The 19,667-nt window shown below is 47.2% G+C and overlaps 1 protein-coding gene across 1 annotated transcript in view; it reads left to right on the forward strand.

Annotated features, from left to right (window-relative positions):
• Window positions 1-2,280: 2,280 nt before the first annotated feature.
• Window positions 2,281-19,667, forward strand: part of LOC143933643 (uncharacterized) — a 31,274-nt gene continuing 13,887 nt past the window's right edge. The window contains exons 1-4 of the mRNA XM_077456595.1: window positions 2,281-2,531; window positions 7,331-7,684; window positions 14,799-14,936; window positions 19,484-19,563. Coding sequence (XP_077312721.1) covers window positions 2,486-2,531; window positions 7,331-7,684; window positions 14,799-14,936; window positions 19,484-19,563 — 618 coding nt within the window. The 5' untranslated portion in view covers window positions 2,281-2,485. The remainder of the gene's footprint in view (window positions 2,532-7,330; window positions 7,685-14,798; window positions 14,937-19,483; window positions 19,564-19,667) is intronic.

Genomic DNA, 19,667 nt, shown 5'->3' on the forward strand with positions numbered 1-19,667 from the left:
TCTATCGCAGTACTGGTGTCAGCGTGCTCTCTCTCAGCGCTGGTGTCAGCGTGCTCTCTCTCAGCACTGGTGTCAGTGTGCTCTCAGCGCTGGTGTCAGTGTGCTCAGCGTTGGTGTCAGTGTGCTCAGCGTTGGTGTCAGTGTGCTCAGTACTGGTGTCAGTGTGCTCTATCGCAGTACTGGTGTCAGCGTGCTCTCTCTCAGCGCTGGTGTCAGCGTGCTCTCTCTCAGCACTGGTGTCAGTGTGCTCTCAGCACTGGTGTCAGTGTGCTCTCAGCGCTGGTGTCAGTGTGCTCAGCGTTGGTGTCAGTGTGCTCAGTACTGGTGTCAGTGTGCTCTATCGCAGTACTGGTGTCAGTGTGCTCTATCGCAGTACTGGTGTCAGTGTGCTCTCAGCGCTGGTGTCAGTGTGCTCAGCGTTGGTGTCAGTGTGCTCTCAGAGCTGGTGTCAGTGTGCTCAGCGTTGGTGTCAGTGTGCTCAGTGCTGGTGTCAGTGTGCTCTATCGCAGTACTGGTGTCAGCGTGCTCTCTCTCAGCGCTGGTGTCAGCGTGCTCTCTCTCAGCACTGGTGTCAGTGTGCTCTCAGCGCTGGTGTCAGTGTGCTCAGCGTTGGTGTCAGTGTGCTCAGCGTTGGTGTCAGTGTGCTCAGTACTGGTGTCAGTGTGCTCTCAGCGCTGGTGTCAGTGTGCTCTCAGCGCTGGTGTCAGTGTGCTCAGCGTTGGTGTCAGTGTGCTCAGTACTGGTGTCAGTGTGCTCTCAGCGCTGGTGTCAGTGTGCTCTCAGCGCTGGTGTCAGTGTGCTCTCAGCGCTGGTGTCAGTGTGCTCTCAGCACTGGTGTCAGTGTGCTCTCAGCGCTGGTGTCAGTGTGCTCAGCGTTGGTGTCAGTGTGCTCAGTACTGGTGTCAGTGTGCTCTCAGCGCTGGTGTCAGTGTGCTCTCAGCGCTGGTGTCAGTGTGCTCAGCGTTGGTGTCAGTGTGCTCAGTACTGGTGTCAGTGTGCTCTATCGCAGTACTGGTGTCAGCGTGCTCTCTCTCAGCGCTGGTGTCGGCGTGCTCTCTCTCAGCACTGGTGTCAGTGTGCTCTCAGCACTGGTGTCAGTGTGCTCTCAGCGCTGGTGTCAGTGTGCTCAGCGTTGGTGTCAGTGTGCTCAGTACTGGTGTCAGTGTGCTCTATCGCAGTACTGGTGTCAGTGTGCTCTATCGCAGTACTGGTGTCAGCGTGCTCTCTCTCAGCGCTGGTGTCAGTGTGCTCTCAGCGCTGGTGTCAGTGTGCTCAGCGCTGGTGTCAGTGTGCTCTCAGCACTGGTGTCAGTGTGCTCTCAGCGCTGGTGTCAGTGTGCTCAGCGTTGGTGTCAGTGTGCTCAGTACTGGTGTCAGTGTGCTCTCAGCGCTGGTGTCAGTGTGCTCTCAGCACTGGTGTCAGCGTGCTCTCTCTCAGCGCTGGTGTCAGCGTGCTCTCTCTCAGCACTGGTGTCAGCGTGCTCTCTCTCAGTACTGGTGTCAGCGTGCTCTCTCTCAGCACTGGTGTCAGCGTGCTCTCTCTCAGCGCTGGTGTCAGCGTGCTCTCTCTCAGCGCTGGTGTCAGCGTGCTCTCTCTCAGCGCTGGTGTCAGCGTGCTCTCTCTCAGCGCTGGTGTCAGCGTGCTCTCTCTCAGCACTGGTGTCAGCGTGCTCTCTCTCAGTACTGGTGTCAGCGTGCTCTCTCTCAGCACTGGTGTCAGCGTGCTCTCTCTCAGCGCTGGTGTCAGCGTGCTCTCTCTCAGCGCTGGTGTCAGCGTGCTCTCAGCGCTGGTGTGATTGAGCACATTGACACCAGTACTCTTAATATATGCAATTCATTTTTTTTCTTGAATAATTTTTTTCCCCCCATTATAGATGTGAATGGGGCCTCATGTCTAGGTTGTGCCTAAGGCCTCACAAAGCCTAGAGCCGTCTTTGCAGGGCGGTCCCTGCATAGTGTGCGGAGACCGCCCTGTCCGCCGCCGGCTCAGCGGGGACAACGGAGCGATCCCTGCTGAGCGAGCGGATCATCACGGGGCGGATCATTACTGATCCGCCCCGTGTGAAAGGGGCCTTTCTCTTATTGCTTAATTCATATATTGCTCTGCTCAGTACAAGGAGCCAGCGCTACAATAATAATAACTGAAACAGCTGAAGTTAGAAGCTGATTGGCTACCATATACAGCTGCACTTGATTTTGCAGTCTCCAGTTTTAGTAAATCAACTGGTGGAGGCGTCAGTTCCTCTTTTCTCTACATTAGAAGGCAGACATATATTGCTCTGCTCAGTACAAAGACAGCCACACAGACAGAAGAGCAAGACATAAAATAAATATACGTAATTGGAAATTTACAGATCCAGTAAACTCCAGGATTTCAAAAAAGAAATAACGGAGGTCTGAGAAATCTGAGAATCATTTAGATCAAGAAGGTGACAGGATCAGAGGGAAGGAAACGTTTATATATTAAAACTTGTGGACGGGAGAGAATGATCTTCAAACAACACCAGTTTGGCCCTTGGGTTGCTGTGTCAGGTAAGACAACCAATAGACACTGAGAATGGAAGGAGATGTGCACATTCTTCATTGCATTGCTGCAGTGCTGATACCACTTGTAATTGTCTTATTAAAGTAGTTGTAAACCACTTTGCACGGGAGTGACGTCATTGCGGCGAATGACAGCATGTGCATGTGCCGCCACTCTGATCTGAGGTACTGAATGGGGAGGGAGGTCTACACTGAAGGGGGTGTCTGCACTGATGGGGGGGTGTCTGCACTAATGGGGGGGTTGCACTGGGGGGGTGTCTGCACTAAAGGGAGTGTCTGCACTGAGGGGGGTCTGCACTGAAGGGGGGTTTGTACTGAGGGGGGAGTCTGCACTGAAGGGGTGTCTGCACTGAAGGGGTGTCTGCACTGAAGGGGGGATTGCATTGAAGGGGGTGTCTGCACTCATGGGGGGTTACACTGGGGGGGGGGGGTCTGCACGTGTCTGCACTGAAGGGAGTGTCTGCACTAAGGGGGGTTGCACTGAAGGGGGGGGTGCTGCACTGAAGAGGGGGTCTGCACTGAGGGGGGGTCTGCACTGAGGGGGGGTCTGCACTGAGGGGGGTCTGCACTAAAGGGGGTTTGCACTAAAGGGAGGGTTTGTACTGAGGGGGGGTTTGTACTGAGGGGAGAGTCTGCACTGAAGGGGGGGTGTCTGCACTGAGGGGGGATTGCACTGAGGGGGGTCGGCACTGAAGGAGGTGTCTGCACTGAAGGGGGTCTGCAACGTGAGGGGAGTGTCTGCACTGAGGGGGGGTCTGTGTAACATGCAGGGGGTCCAGTGCTGTGGGGGTCTGTATAATGTAAAGGGGTCCAGAGATGCAGGGGGCTATGTAATATAAAGGGGTCTAGAGGTGCAGGGGGATGTGTAATGTAAAGGGGTCAAGGGGTGAAGTTTAGGAGAGGGGGTACACAGTAGTAACAAAGAGATATTGGAGGATGCAGAGTTATACAAGGGGCACAGTGGTTTTATTTTAATTTTAACATGGGGAGGGGGTGCCAGATCTTGGATCCGCCCCGGGTGCCAAATGCTCTGGGTACGCCCCTGTATGGCAGCTAGCTGCTGCCATAACCCCGGTATTTAGCGTTAAACTACTGATTTACCGGAATGTAGTTTTGCATGAAGTGGTTAAACTGGCCGCTCTGTATGTAGCTTCTGAAAGGCTGTGCAAGGAGCCCCGTATCTCCGGAACCATAGGTCCTAGGAGCCCCAGTGACCAGTGGTGGGGTAGGACTTCGGCTACCTACCTCCCAATTATTTTTTCAAATTTTTTTTTATGTTCATAGCTCTGCCTCACCTGACTGCAGGTCCCTGGTAGTGCTGGATCACATATATAATAAGCGATCCAGTGCAAAAGAGCCGCTTTGCCGCTGTACTCCTGGTTGGCAAGCGGATATAAGAAAAGACTTGTGTCCAATTCACTGGAAAGCTATACCATCCGACTGTTCGACCTTATTGCTTTTAATCCATAAAATATTGTATGCCCATATTTGCAGATTTGGTTACGCAGATTTTGCTATGTAAGTAATGGGAACCATATTACTACTGCTGTTTTGTCCTATTGATCTGCATTACTTGTTTGTTTGCCTTTTTTTCCTCTAATACCCTGTCATTTGTGTCTTTCACTAGAACCCCGTTTCACATAATTTATACTTACCCCAGATGAAGGAGTGTATAATCCCTCCGAAACACGTAGGATAACGAGTATTGGGTCACACCTCTTTACGTATGGGTGCCAAACTCTGCAATATTAACATTGTTTTGTTATTTTTAATTGTTTTGCACTATTTTGTGTTTACTTTTTGTGATTATGTATATATAGATTTTGTATTCATAAAAATATAGTTTTGTACATCATCGTATAGTAGTATGTGCCTTTAACCAGTTGAGACCCGCGCTATAGCCGAATGACGGCTACAGCGCGGATCTCCTTTGCCGGGACGACGTCTATTGATGTCGTCCCGTGCACGAGCGGCCTGCGCGCCCCCTGAGGGGCGCGCACGGCGCGCTCTGTGATCGGCGAGTCTATGAGGCTCGCCTGATCACCAATCCGAGCAAGGGGTCGATCCCGACCCCTTATCACGTGATCAGCTGTCAGCCAATGACAGCTGATCATGTGATATATAACAGAGCCGGTAATCGGCTATTATTCCTCCTCCGCTGACAGCGCGAGGAGAAAAAAAAAGAGCCAATCACCGGCGGCCGTGATCGGGACATTAGTCCCGATCACGGCCAGCCCTGCCAGTGCCCACCTGCCCCCTCATCACTAAACATAATTAAAAAATAAGTGCCCCCCGTCAGTGCCACCCAGCAGTGCCCACAGTGCCACCCAGCAGTGCCCACAATCTGCCTCAACAAAGGTGCTGCACTCCAGTGCCACGTATCCGTGCCCAGCAGTGCCGCCCATCAGTGCCCATCAGTGCCCAGCAGTGCCGCCCATCAGTGCCCAGCAGTGCCACCTATCAGAGCCACCTATCAGTGCCACCTATCAGTGCCCATCAGTCCCATCTATCAGTGCCACCCATCTGTGCCACCTTATCTGTGCCCATCTTTGCCCATCAGTGCCGCCTTATCTGTGCCCATCGGTGCCGCCTTATCTGTGCCTATTAGTGCCGCCTTAACTATGCCCACCAGTGCCCACCAATGCAGCCTATCAGTGCCCACCAATGCAGCCTATCAGTGCCCACCAGTGCAGCCTATCAGTGCCGCTTCATCAGCGCACTTCAATGAAGGAGAAAAATGACCCGTTTGCAAAATTTTATAACAAACTATTAAACATGATTTTTTTTTTTTTTTTTTTTGCATCTTTTTTTGTTTGTTTAGCAAAAAATAAAACTCCGAGCTGTAACTAAATACCACCAAAAGAAAGCTCTATTTGTGGGAAAAAATGATAAAAATTTAATTTGGGTACAGTGTTGTATGCCCGCGCAATTGTCATTCAAAGTGCATCAGCGCTGAAAGCTGAAAATTGGTTTGGGACTGAGGGGGGTTTAAGTGCCCAGTAAGCAAGTGGTTAAAGTCCACCTATAGGGATTTCCTCTTTTTTGCAATTATACCCACTGTTATACCTACTGGGATAAAACTACATTATACCAGCTGTTATACCCACTGGGATTAAACTACACTATACCCGCTGTTATACCCACTGGGATTAAACTACATTATACCTGCTGTTATACCCACTGGGATAAAATGACATTATACCTGCTGTTATACCCACTGGGATTAAACTACATTATACCCGCTGTTATACCCACTGGGATAAAACGACATTATACCCACTGTTATACCCACTGAGTTAAAACTACATTATACCCACTGGGTTAAAACTATATGATACCCGTTGTTATACCCACTGGGATAAAACTACATTATACCAGCTGTTATACCCACTGGGATTAAACTACATTATACCCGCTGTTATACCCACTGGGATAAAACGACATTATACCAGTTGTTATACCCACTGTGTTAAAACTACATGATACCCGTTGTTATACCCACTGGGATAAAACTACATTATACCCGCTGTTATACCCACTGGGATAAAACGACATTATACCCACTGTTATACCCACTGAGTTAAAACTACATTATACCCACTGGGTTAAAACTATATGATACCCGTTGTTATACCCACTGGGATAAAATGGCATTATACCCGTTGTTATACCCACTGGGATAAAACAACATTTTACCCACTGTTATACCCACTTGGATTCAACTATATTATCCCTGCTGTTACACCCACTGGGATAAAACTACATTATACCAGTTGTTATACCCACTGTGTTAAAACTACATGATACCCGTTGTTATACCCACTGGGATAAAACTACATTATACCCGCTGTTATACCCACTGGGATTAAACAACATTATAGCCGCTGTTATACCCACTGAGATTAAACTACATTATACCCGCTGTTATACCCACTGGGATAAAACGACATTATACCAGTTGTTATACCCACTGTGTTAAAACTACATGATACCCGTTGTTATACCCACTGGGATTAAACAACATTATAGCCGCTGTTATACCCACTGAGATTAAACTACATTATACCTGCTGTTATACTCAATGGGATAAAAACCAATAGCGTGTACCAGGCTTTACATCTTAGATTTTCACACCACAATTTCTGCAGTGCAAATGTGTTTCTGCATGCATTTTTGATGCGTTCTGGTGCATTTTCCCTTTTTTTTCTTCATCTCAGTTGAAGACATGTAATTTCCAGTGCATTTTCCCCCATTCCAGATGAATTCCATACAGAAAAAAAATGCAACATGTTCTACTTTTGCTAACTGCACTGGAATGCACTGCGCTGATGTGAACTAGGGCCATTTGAATCCATGTTTAACACTGTCCATGCATTTTTTATGCAGAATAAAAACGCACTGCACTGCATCTGGTGTGAACCGGCCCTTAGCTCAGAAAATGGGTATTTTTATTTTTTCAGATTTGGCTCCCATTGATTTCAGTAGGGTTTGGGTTTTGCATCCAAAGTTGTTTGAACTTTTCTGAACTCGGCTCAAACCGAACCCAGGGCAGTGCAGCTCATTGCTACTGTTCACCAGGATCTTCATTTTTTTATTTTATTTTCACATGTTCACATTTCTATTTTCTAATGTGTTATAAATGACAGCTCAAGCTTGGTCGACCAATCAGAACAGTACAGATATAATCCTCTTTTTCCCATGTGAGCTGTGAATGAACTGATTACACTATAATTTTATATTGCTTTATATTTGAAACATACGATCGCTGATCTTTTTATCTCTTGCAGTTCTCCTCGGTGTGTTGGTGGATGTGTCCGGTGGAATGATGAGTATTCAGCTGATCCCTCAGATTCCAGTCTTCGGAGGATCTGTCACTATGAGTGTTACTGGGATTACTGGGAGACTTCGTTATTTTATTTGGTATAAAGGATTAAATGCAAGCAATGATAATACAATCCTTACATATATTCCTGGTGATAATCCCACACTGTCTCCTGGACCTCTGTACAATAGTAGGATGACACTTCTCCCCGATGGATCTCTACAGATCTCCAACCTAAATAGAACAGATGAGGGACATTACACAGTGAGGATACAAGCAGATCAGCAAAGTAATATAATGGTATACTTGAAAATCTATGGTGAGTAATGTATCTGAAAATTGTCAGAAAGATTTACCTGAAATGTATTTATTTATTTTTCACTGTATTTATATTAATGTAAAATGAGTACATGGTGGAGAACTAAAATGTAATTTAAGGGAAAAATGTGGATAGAGCGGTGAGGGGGTTAGAACCTCTGTCAGGATTTCATTGCAGTCTGCGTCCCCCACGCAGATTGTTTAAACCTGCAGTTGTGTTTGTGTGTGTGGGGGGCATTAAAAAAACATGGTTAAACCACCATTTTAGCACCCACCCCAACCACCCCCTCTTAGACCCCTTTCACACCACACCGCACCTTGCGTCGGCGGTAAAACGCCGCTATTTTTAGCGGTGTTTTACCGCCGGATTTGCGGCGGATTTCAGCCGCTAGCGGGGCGCTTTTACCCCCCGCTAGAAGCCGCGAAAGGGTTAAAACCGCCGGCACTACGCCGCAATAGCGGCGTTTTGCCGCCGGCATTACATCGCTGCCCCATTGATTTCAATGGGCAGCAGCGGTGGAGGAGCGGTAAACACACCGCTCCTTCACCGCTCCAAAGATGCTGCTGGCAGGACTTTTTTCTGACGTCCTGCCAGCGCACCGCTGTAGTGTGAAAGCCCTCGGGGTTTTCACACTACACACAATGGTGCAGCTTCTTTAGGGCGTTTTGCAGGCGCTATTTCTAACGCTATAGCGCCTGCAAAACGCCCTGGTGTGAAAGGGGTCTTAAAGCGGGACTGTACTGGGGAAAAAAATATTAAAAGCCAGCAGCTATAAATACTACAGCTGCTGACTTTTAATAAATGGACACTCACCTGTCCCGGGGTCCAGCGATGCCGAGGCCGATCGATCACTCGGCTCTCGGCTGCTGCCACCACCATTCTAGGTGAGGGAATCGGGAAGTGAAGCGAATCGGCTTCACTTCCCGGTTCCCTACTGCGCATGCGCGAGTCACGCAGCGCAATAGGAATTGTCCGCGCTGTCTCTGGGACCCGTGTGTGTCCCAGCAGACAGCGCGGCAGGACAGGAAGAGGCATAGACTCCCACGGGAGTCTATGCCCGGAAGTGGGTGTAAATACCTGTCTTTGACAGGTATCTCCACCCCCCTTCCCCCTGAAAGGTGCCAATTGTGACACCGGAGGGGGGAGGGATCCGATCAGCGGAGGTTCCACTTTAGGGTGGAACCCCGCTTTATTAAGTTGCAAAGGCAACAGACAGGAGTGTTCACGTGCTGTAATTATATTACTTTACTGCAGGGCTTTTTTTCAGCAGGAACGCGGGTTCCAGCACATCCAGCACTGAATGTATGTAATGCCATGGGGTCTAGGACAGCCCTCAAAAATTCCACTCGCCCCCCCCCCCCCCCGCAACTTGAGAGTGGATTGGGACTGGTGAGAGGAGCTGCCTGGGAGCAGGGGGGCGAGCACCGCCGATCACAGAGGGGAAGAGAGGAGAGCCGCCGGCTGGATGATCAGAGCAGGGAACATCACAGCTTTCATTTCAATAGCTATGTGTTCCCCCGCTGTGCCCCCTATCACTACAAACTGAGCTTTCAACTTTCTTTAAATTGAATGACACACAGGATGTCAGACCACTTTCAATTTGGGAAGCTCATAAATTCTATATCGGGGATCTCTGATCAGACTTGGGTGTAGGCTCAAAAAAAGGACACCTTGAAAAACTGAACCCATTACTAACGCATATACACCGTATCGAAACTCAACATAAGAAATCACAAGTAAAACAATCAATGATAGAACTGGCAAATTTATGGGAACAGGTCAACTCTCTGATATCAAAGTCAAAATGAAGATGCTATACAGTAGGCGTCTACATTATGAATTTGGTAATGAAGCAGGTAGACTTCTCGCACGTTCTATACAGGCCATATCCACACAGACCCTTATTCAAGTTATTGCGCATACAGAGAATCAAAAAGCTACTAAGGCTACATTCACACCTGAGCGTTTTGTAGCTTGAAGCCTGAAGCTACAAAATGCTAGAGGGGAAAAAATCCATTATTCTCAATGGAGATGGTTCACATCTCCACTCCATGTCGCCTGAAGCCGAACGCCTGAAGCTCAAACAAGTTGCGGACCCTTTAGAACTGGTAAATTTATGGGAACAGGTCAACTCTCTGATATCTAGTCAAAATGAAGATGCTATACAGTAGACCTCTGCATTATGAACTAAAATGGTGGGGAACTAAAACGTAACAGCCCTCAAAAATTCCACTCGCCCCCCCCCCCGTCGCATTTTGCGAGTAGATTGGGGCTGGCGAGAAGGGCTGCCTGGGAGCAGGGGGGGGGGGCGAGCCCCGCCGATCACAGAGGGGAAGAGAGGAGAGCCGCCGGCTGGATGATCAGAGCAGGGAACATCACAGCTTTCATTTCAATAGCTAGGTAATGAAGCAGGTAGACTTCTCGCACGTTCTATACAGGCCACATCCAGGCAGACCCTTATTCAGGTTATTGGGCATACAGAGAATCAAAAAGCTACTAAGGCTGCATTCACACCTGAGCGTTTTGTAGCCTGAAGCCTTAAGCTACAAAACGCTAGAGGGGAATAAATCCATTATTCTCAATGGAGATGGTCTACACTTACTCCCCTGGATATCCCCGAACCATTGGCTACAGGAGACCCTCACACACCCTCTCATTCACCTCTCCCTTGTGGCCTTTGGGAGAGCGACAAAAACCGGACTGTCTGTTTTGGTGCCGTGACCGCTGACTTCCTTAAGAGGAAACCCTGCCTTTCCCCCGGGGGAATCCCGCTCCTTTCTGCTTCAAGAATGTCCACATGAGGATGTCCTAGTTCTCCACTTCTTCTCAAAGGGAGCCCCTCTTACCTTCGAGACCCTGGTTAACACCTCTAAAACTGCCTCATTCCCCCCTTGGTCGTTCAGACAAATCCATCATTTTCTATTGACCCATGCTCACCAGTCCTGTTGGACCAGGCAACTCACCCAGTTTGAATCCCTTTGCCACTGTAAAACAACACAGAGACACTTGATATCCACCCTGTACGCGCTCCTTACATCGGCACCAGCTTCAGCTCCTGCCCCCTCACAGACGGCCTGGGATAGGGACATCTAAACGCCCTTCTCTACAGAACAATGGGACACGGTCTATGAATATGCCCATAAATGCTCCCTGAATGTTCCCATTCAGGAGAATGCCCACAAAATAGCCACTAGATGGTATAGAACCCCATAGCGGCTCCACACATTTTCCCCCTCCATTCCCAACACATGCTGGAGATGTGGAAATCATGAAGGCACCATGCTCCACATATGGTGGGACTGTGAGAGCATTCAACCCTTCTGGAGGGAAGTCAGAGAAATCATTTCACACATTACGACATATACCCTGGACTACACCCCCGAGCAATTTCTCTTACATCGCACATCCTTATCAAAGAAGGCCTACTACAAATCATTGGCTATGCATATGGTGAATGCTGCCAGACTATGCATCTCAATCCACTGGTGCTCCGCACACACCCCAACGATTGGAGAATGGTTCAGGAAAATTTCTAAAATCAAAGAAATGGAAGAGTTGATTCACATTTCGCAGGAAAGAACACCCAAATTCTCATTCACCTGGGCATGTTGGATTCACTTCACGACTACTGAACGATACCGTCAGCTTAAGGCTAGGTTCACACTATTGCGATGCGGGAACGCCGCGAATCCGCGGCGTTTTCCCGCATCGCTCACCTCCCGCCGGCAGTTCACACTGCCCTATGCGGACGGCTGGGGGTGTCAATGTTATGTTAATGACACCCCCAGATCCGTCGGCATATCGCAGTGCGATCTGCCGACTCGCACAGGAATCGGATCGCATGGTGTGAACCCCCATGCGATCCGATTCCGTTGCGGACCCAAAAAAGGGTCCTGTGCGAGTTTGCTGCGGGACAGCTGCGAGTTCAGCCATACTATCTGTATGGCTGAACTCGCAGTGCTACGGAGATCGGATGTGATTTGCTGTGCGAATCACATCCGGATCTCCCCCCGCAGCAGTGTGAACCCAGCCTTAGGCTAGGTTCACACTATTGCGATGCGGGAACGCCGCGAATCCGCGGCGTTTTCCCGCATCGCTCACCTCCCGCCGGCAGTTCACACTGCCCTATGCGGACGGCTGGGAGTGTCAATGATATGTTAATGACACCCCCAGATCCGTCGGCATATCGCAGTGCGATCTGCCGACTCGCACAGGAATCGGATCGCATGGTGTGAACCCCCATGCGATCCGATTCCGTTGCGGACCCAAAAAAGGGTCCTGTGCGAGTTTGCTGCGGGACAGCTGCGAGTTCAGCCATACTATCTGTATGGCTGAACTCGCAGTGCTACGGAGATCGGATGTGATTTGCTGTGCGAATCACATCCGGATCTCCCCCCGCAGCAGTGTGAACCCAGCCTAAAGGTGAAGCCTGACACTTGCATGCAGAACCTAACCGTAGAGTTACCCCGAATGGCGGAACCTGGTGGGGAGCGAGCCCAGCGGGGAGATGGCTTTCGAAAAGCCTCTCCGAACCCTCCTATTCTTGACCCCCCCCTCCTCCCTCCCTTCCTAAATACCTCTCTCTCTTCATCCTCCTCCTTCCTCATCCTGTTAGTTTACCCGACGATCTCCCGCAATAAACAGATCTCATGAAGGCCCTGCCCATTTTCCCTCGAGGATACCTCTTGTAAGATATCGGAACTGTTACCAACCGCTCCAACACCTTCTCTCCTAAGCCAGACCTCACGGCCTGGGGGGGGTAAAATGAACAATAAACCTCCACCCCAAATCTAGTATTTTATGTTTGCTTGGTTGTGTTGCTGGTTCTTGAATTTAATTTACTGTACATAAGATGTATCCTGTGTGTCTTTTGCATGTAAACCCTGCTTGTTGAGTAACCTACCATATATGTTGATGTAAAATGTTCTCCGCTTCTATATACTTAATATAATCTTAACTGCTAGAATAACCGTTGCACGTTGTTGGAATCAACCTGGCATGACACTTAAAGAGGAAGTAAACCCTGATGAGTTTACTCCCTCTTTCATTCCCTGCAAAGGCAAAGCATAATGGACTACTATGCATTGCATCATTGTTGGGGGAGCCCTTGGCTGCCCGCTGAAGTTCGGCCACCTTCGGTGCTGGTCGCATGCTGGCTGCTCGTTACTGCCACTTGAAAACACAGAAGCACTGCTACACTCTGCACCCACCTCAGCCTCTGCACTTACCTCACCCCTGCACTCTGCACCCGCCTCAACCCTGCACTCTGCACCCGCCTCAACCCTGCACTCTGCACCTACCTCACCCCTGCACTCTGCACCTACCTCACCCCTGCACTCTGCACCTACCTCACCCCTGTACTCTGCACTTACCTCACCCCTGCACCTACCTCACCCTTGCACTCTGCACCTACAGTACCTCGCCCCTGCACTCTGCATCTACCTCACCCCTGCACTCTGCATCTACCTCCCCCTGCTCTGTGCATCTAGCTCACCCCTGCACTGTGCACCTAGCACACCCCTATACTCTGCACCTAGCGCACCCCTGAACCTAGCGCACCCCTGCACTCTGCACTTAGTGCACCCCTGCACTTCAAACCTACCTCACCCCTGCACTATTCACCTAGCGCACCCCTGCACATAAGACACACCTTAACTCTGCACTCTGTACACAGCTCACCCCTGAACCCTGCACTTTGTTTGAAGCACACCCCTCAACCCTGCATGTAGCATACCCCTCGACCTCACACTCTGCACATAGCGCTCTACACATAGCGCACCCCTCAACCTTGCACTCTACACCTAGCAGCACCCCAACCCTGCACTCTGTAAATGGCTCACCCCTGCACTCTGTACCTAGCGTACCCCTGAACTCTACATTCTGTACATAGTACACCCTTCAACTCTGTATGTAGCACACCTTTTAATGGTGCACGCTCTATGTAGTGCACCCCTTAACCCTGCACTCTGTACATAGCGCACCCCTCAATGCTAGTGCAGTTTGGCCACACCCACAATTTGCAGAGGTTATGATGTGCAGTATCCTCTAGCAACCAATCAGTGAGCAATAATGATTTTCAGTAACCTCCCGAAAACCAATTAGTGAGCAGTAATGATGTTTTGTAACCTCTAGCGACCAATAGGCAAGTGGAAATGATGTGCTGTAACCTCTAGCAACTAATCAGTGAGCAGGAATGATGTGCTGTAACCTCTGCCAGCCAATCATAATCGCTGCCTGATCTGCTGCAGTAAACACATTTTTAGTCTAGCTGGGGGGGGGGGGGGGGGGGCAATGCAATGTTTGCCCAGGGTCCAATCAATATCGAAGACGTCCCTGAGCACCTGCATAGATAAAACCAAAAATAAATGTGCCATGCTTATATATTCTCCCAAAGTGTCAAACAAACTTAACAAAACTATGCATGCCATAAATAATATGAACCCAAATGCTTTTAAATATGTACTGTATATGACTATGAAGCAGATCATATGTGTTAATGTTCGTTGAAACATGAATCTTCTACTTGTGAATCTTAATCCATCTTCACTTTTAACCTGCTGTGCAAAATACAATGGTCATTGTGTGACCCTCACCAACCCCTGTGAGCACACTCTCATCTTAGTCAATGAACCTTTAAGTGATAATATGTATATACTATATATACTGTGTATACTGTGTGTGTGTGTGTGTGTGTATATATATATATATATATATAGTGGAAGACTATCTTTGTTGCAGATATTTTTTATCACTTCTTGCCTGGTAAAACCATTGTCAGCCAGACAGGAAGTGAGGTTAGATTTCTCTAACAAATTCCTAATTTGCGGTTAAAACTTTAAAGCCCCGTACACACTATCAGATTGTCCGCTGAGTTTTTCCTTCAGATTTACCAAAACCATGTAGTAGAAGGGCCTGCCTGATTGCATACACATTGAAACTCCTAAGGTTTGACCTCATATTATATGGTATTGGTAAATCTGAAGGAAAAACTCAGCAGACAATCTGATAGTGTGTATGGGGCTTTACACTAACAATTATGCAAAGTGGAATATTTAGCGCACAGGGTAAGATACTCATTTCATTTAAATGTTTGCGCTTCCTGTTTATCCCGCAGCTCCAATAGTGTATGAGACTACGTGTCCCTCTGGCAATGGACTTGATGGTGGGAAAATTGCTGTAATTGTCATTGGAACAGTTATCGGGATATTCATCCTTGAAGCCATTGTGTACTTTGTTATAAAGAAAATGAAAAGTATGTATTCACATATATTATAGTATTCTTGTTCCTATGTTAGCTAAAAGCTCCTCATAGTGTGTCAGTTAAGTGCAAATCTCTAGTTATGTCACCAATAACTGTGGCAAAGGAGCTGTTGAAGTTGTGACCTTAAATTTGGCCAAATACCAGTAGAATATTGTTTGAAAACATTTTGTTAATTTGATATTCTAATAGATCAAATTGACAATCGTAGTGACAAGAAAATTTGAAGAAGCAGGATGGCAATTTCTTTTCTTAACCACTAGAGATCCGCGCTATAGCCTAATGACGGCTACAGCCTGGACCTATTGACATCGTCCCGTGCGCGAGTGGCCTGCGCGCCCCCCGAGGGGCGCACGCGGCGCGCTCTGTGATCAGCGAGTCTATGAGACTCGCCTGATCATGGATCGGAGCAAGGGGTCGATCCCGACTCCTTACCACATGATCAGCTGTCAGCCAATGACAGCTGATCATGTGACACAACAGAGCCGGTCAAACGGCTATTTTTCCTCCTCGCGCTGACAGCGCGAGGAGAAAAAAAAAGCTGATCACTGGCGGCCGTGATCGGGACATCAGTCCCAATCACGGCCAGCTTATCAGTGCCCACCTGCCCCCTGCCAGTGCCACCCAAAAAATAAAAAAGTGCCCCCCATCAGTGCCACCCATCAGTGCCCATAGTGCCACCCATCAGTGCCCACAGTGCCACCCATCAGTGCCCACAATCTGCCTCAACAACAGTGCTGCACCCCAGTGCCACATATCCATGCCCATCAGTGTCATCTACCAGTGCCCAGCAGAGCCACCTATCAGAGCCACCTATCAGTGCCACCTATCAGTGCCCATCAGCCCCATCTATCAGTGGTACCTATCAGTGCTCCTTAGTGCCACCCATCCATGCCACCCATCCGTGCCACCCATCAGTGCCACCTATCAGTGCCATCTTATCTGTGCCCATCTTTGCCCATCAGTGCCACCTTATCTGTGCCCATCAGTACTGCCTTATCTGTGCCTATCCGTGCCACCTTAACTGTGCCTATTAGTGCCTACTTAACTGTGCCTATCAGTGCCCACCAGTGCAGCCTATCAGTGCCCACCAGTGCCGCCTCATCAGCGCATTTAAATGAAGGAGAAAAATTACCTGTTTGCAAAATTTTATAACAAACTAAGAAAAAAAAATTTTTTATTTTTTTTATTTTGCAACTTTTTTGTTTGTTTAGCAAAAAAATAAACTCCCAGCTGTAATTAAATACCACCAAAAGAAAGCTCTATTTGTGGGAAAAAAATAATAAAAATATAATTTGGGTACAGTGTTGTATGACCGCGCAATTGTCATTCAAAGTGCATCAGCGCTGAAAGCTGAAAATTGGTCTGGGCAGGAGGGGGGTTTAAGTGCCCAGTAAGCAAGTGGTTAAGCAACAAATTTCTAACAGTAAATGTAATTTTTCATTCAAGAAATTCAGTTAATTCCAAAACTGATGTTGAAAGCAAACTTAATTTTGAAGTACTTTTGCATGACCACTCTCTGATTGCTAAATGTACCGATGGGATTTTTCATGAAAAAGTTTACAGCTTAAACTTTGCAACCGTGGCTCTTTGGTCCCAAGTGTCAGGTTTTCCTTTATCCTGATACAAAGTATGAGCTTCCAGTAGAAATGACTGCAGATCCTAACCCATTCAAATCCAGAAGTAATCAAAATGTTGGTGACCAGATAAAATTGTATGATATGCAGCAGTTTTCTCAACAATAATTTTTAAAACCGCTTTGCATTCCATAATTATTTTCACACACATGGGATCAGTTTTAGTTTGCTTACTACATAACTTACTTCATATAATTAATACTAATAATACTATTCCAAATATTTTCATTGTTCTCTATTTTTTATTGATGTAAAAATACAGACAGAGGCCTCTTGGTTAAAACATTATCATTATCAGGTGCCATTGGATAATGTAATTATAGTAATTCACAACAATCACAAGTAAAATGTAATATGTCGGAAAAGTTGAATTTTTATCAAAATTTGGGGTATTTTTTTTGTTTATACAGCTAGAAATACACAAACCCAGTGGTGATTAAATATCGCCAAAAGAAAGCTCTATTTGTGTGAAAAAATTATATAAACTTCTTTTGGGTACAGGGTTGCATGACAGAGAGCACAGGAAGTTATCACCTATCAAACTCATACTTGCCAACTGTCCCGAATTTCCCGGGACATTCCCAGGGTTTAGACCTTTTTCCCGGTCTTACCGTTTCCCAGAAAATGTCCCAGGAAATTGCCGTGTTCCTGATTTTCGCTGCCGCTGCTAGAGGCTGCGACCGGTGTTCTGGCAGATAGTGTCCTGCCATCATATAGTGTCCGCCCCGTACTGTGCATGCACAGTACGGAGCAGACGAAACTTCAGAAAATCTCTGAAGTTGAACGGCGCCTGCGCCGCGAGTGGAGGTAGTAGCCCCACCATCCAAGCGGACATAGGGTTGTGAATATTAGAGGGTCCCTCGCGGGCGAGCTTCGCTCGCCACGCTTCGGGCTTGGCCTCGCTGCACTCGGCTCTTTTATATTCCTACTCTATGTCCACTTGGATGGTGGGGATGGAACCTGGACTAACGGCGCAGGCGCCGTTCATCCTCGGCAATTTTCGGAATCTGTGTTGCTGTGTACTGCGCATGCACAGTACACAGCGGACACTATCGGATGGGGGACCTTATATGATGGGACACCGGCACTGGCATGACAGAGAGCACAGGAAGTTATCACCTATCAAACACATACTTGCCAACTGTCCCGAATTTCCCTGGGACATTCCTGGGGTTTAGACCTTTGTCCAGGTCTTACCATTTCCCAGGAAATGTCCCAAGAAATTGCTGTGTTCCCGTTTTTTGCTGCCGCTGCTAGAGGCTGTGGCCGGCACTGGTAAAATGTCTCCCCCAACCGCCATTTTTACTGAAGACCAGCTATCGTGAGGAAGAAAGGAGAGGCAGAACGCAGGAACTATTGGTTCTTCCCTTCGGCTGGTCTTCTGCAATGGTGCGGAGGAAAAATCACCTGCACCCGAAGGGACACCTGATGAAAGGAGGGACTCCGCTGGCTGGGGACAACTGATGTAAGGAGGGACTCCACTGGCTGGGGACACCTGATTTAAAATTATTTGTCTACCTCTGGCATGCAAGGGGATATCTAAGATGAATTAGATGTTTACATAACCACACATGTGTGTGTTACGGGCAAAATGAAAATGGGTCCTTAAGATTTCTACCCAACCCTTGGGATGTGTCCATTAATATATCAAAGGTGTGGTTTCCACTTTTGGTTGACACTTAATGAAAAGCATGATAGCCAAAATGTGTGCTCTACCATTTATTGTGATGACTGCCAAATAAGTTGGATACTTAGAAAGTAGGCAAGACCGGAATTGCTGCTTCTTCTACTGTTGCAATAAAGCAAATATAAAATCTTTAGGGTTTTTTTTTTTTTTTTAGATATCTACAATTAATATCTCATAAAATGTGACCTAATCTTCATCTATGTCAGGGATCGTCAAACTACAGCCCTCCAGCCGTTGCGGAACTACACATCCCATGAGGCTTTGTAAAACTCTGACATCCACAGACATGACCAGGCATGATGGGAATTGTAGTTCCTGAACAACTGGAGGGCCAGAACTTGAAGACCCCTCTTGAAGATCTATGTCATAGAAATCACTGATCGGCCTTAAACTGGACTTCAGCCTGCCCCTTGTCAAACTAGTACCTTGATTGGGGTAGATTTGACCCAGTCACTAAAACCTCATAAAATATTGAATATGTCATACCAAATTTTATTTTCAATTATTTGAAATCTTTAGTAATCTTTAAAGAATTACCCAATGATCCTGCCATATATAGGGTGACAACTGTCTCCTAATTGTGCTCTCGCATTCTCACTTGATCACGATTCCCTGATGAAGACTATGTAGTCGGGGTATCTCATTGTACAGGCATGGTCCACTGCTGTCCCTATCAGGAAGCCAGTCCAGGGCAATGATTTGCGGTCAATACTAGAGCAAATGCATGTAGACAGGAAGTGGCTGAAAGAGACTGAAATAAATCACCAACACTAAGATGCAAAAAATGATAAAAATGTGAACAGAATATTTTATGACCAAAAAAAGGGCAATGTTGTTTATGATACACAGTTCTATGGCAAACTAAATCCCCAAAACCCTCAAATACCAGGAATTCCGTGAATGATCATTTTCACACTTGCTTGTGCTCTCCACCAAGCCATCAAATGGCCGGTATCATAATAGATGAATTGTGAAGCATCGTGGCAACTGGAGATCAAACCGTGGTTAAGATGGCAGCTTCCTTGGTTGTAAAAGGGAGGAGGGTTTAGTTCTGCTTTAAACTTTTGACTGTGCAGCATTCATATTTCCCTTGATGCGTGGCATTACCTACTGGAAGTATTTCTTCCATTTTATATTATTGCATTTTGAAAAATCTTTTATATTATTTATAGTGTATTTTCTATACAGGTAAACCAAGTGGTGTATTTTCTTTACAGGTAAACCAAGTGGTTCAGTATATGAGAATGTAAATGTTTCTCAACCACACAACAATGAAGTGACTTTTGCAGGATCTGGGGTAATATATTCCTTCTTCTTGTTATATATTTATCAAATATTTTATCAAATTAAATTCTAGTAAAGTATAGAAGATTCTTACATTGAATGCCATTTAGGATATAG

Source organism: Lithobates pipiens, unplaced genomic scaffold (genome assembly GCF_037356315.1).
Source record: "Lithobates pipiens isolate NorthernLeopardFrog02 unplaced genomic scaffold, aLitPip1_a1.2 Scaffold_27, whole genome shotgun sequence".
NCBI classification, from domain to species: Eukaryota; Metazoa; Chordata; class Amphibia; order Anura; family Ranidae; genus Lithobates; species Lithobates pipiens.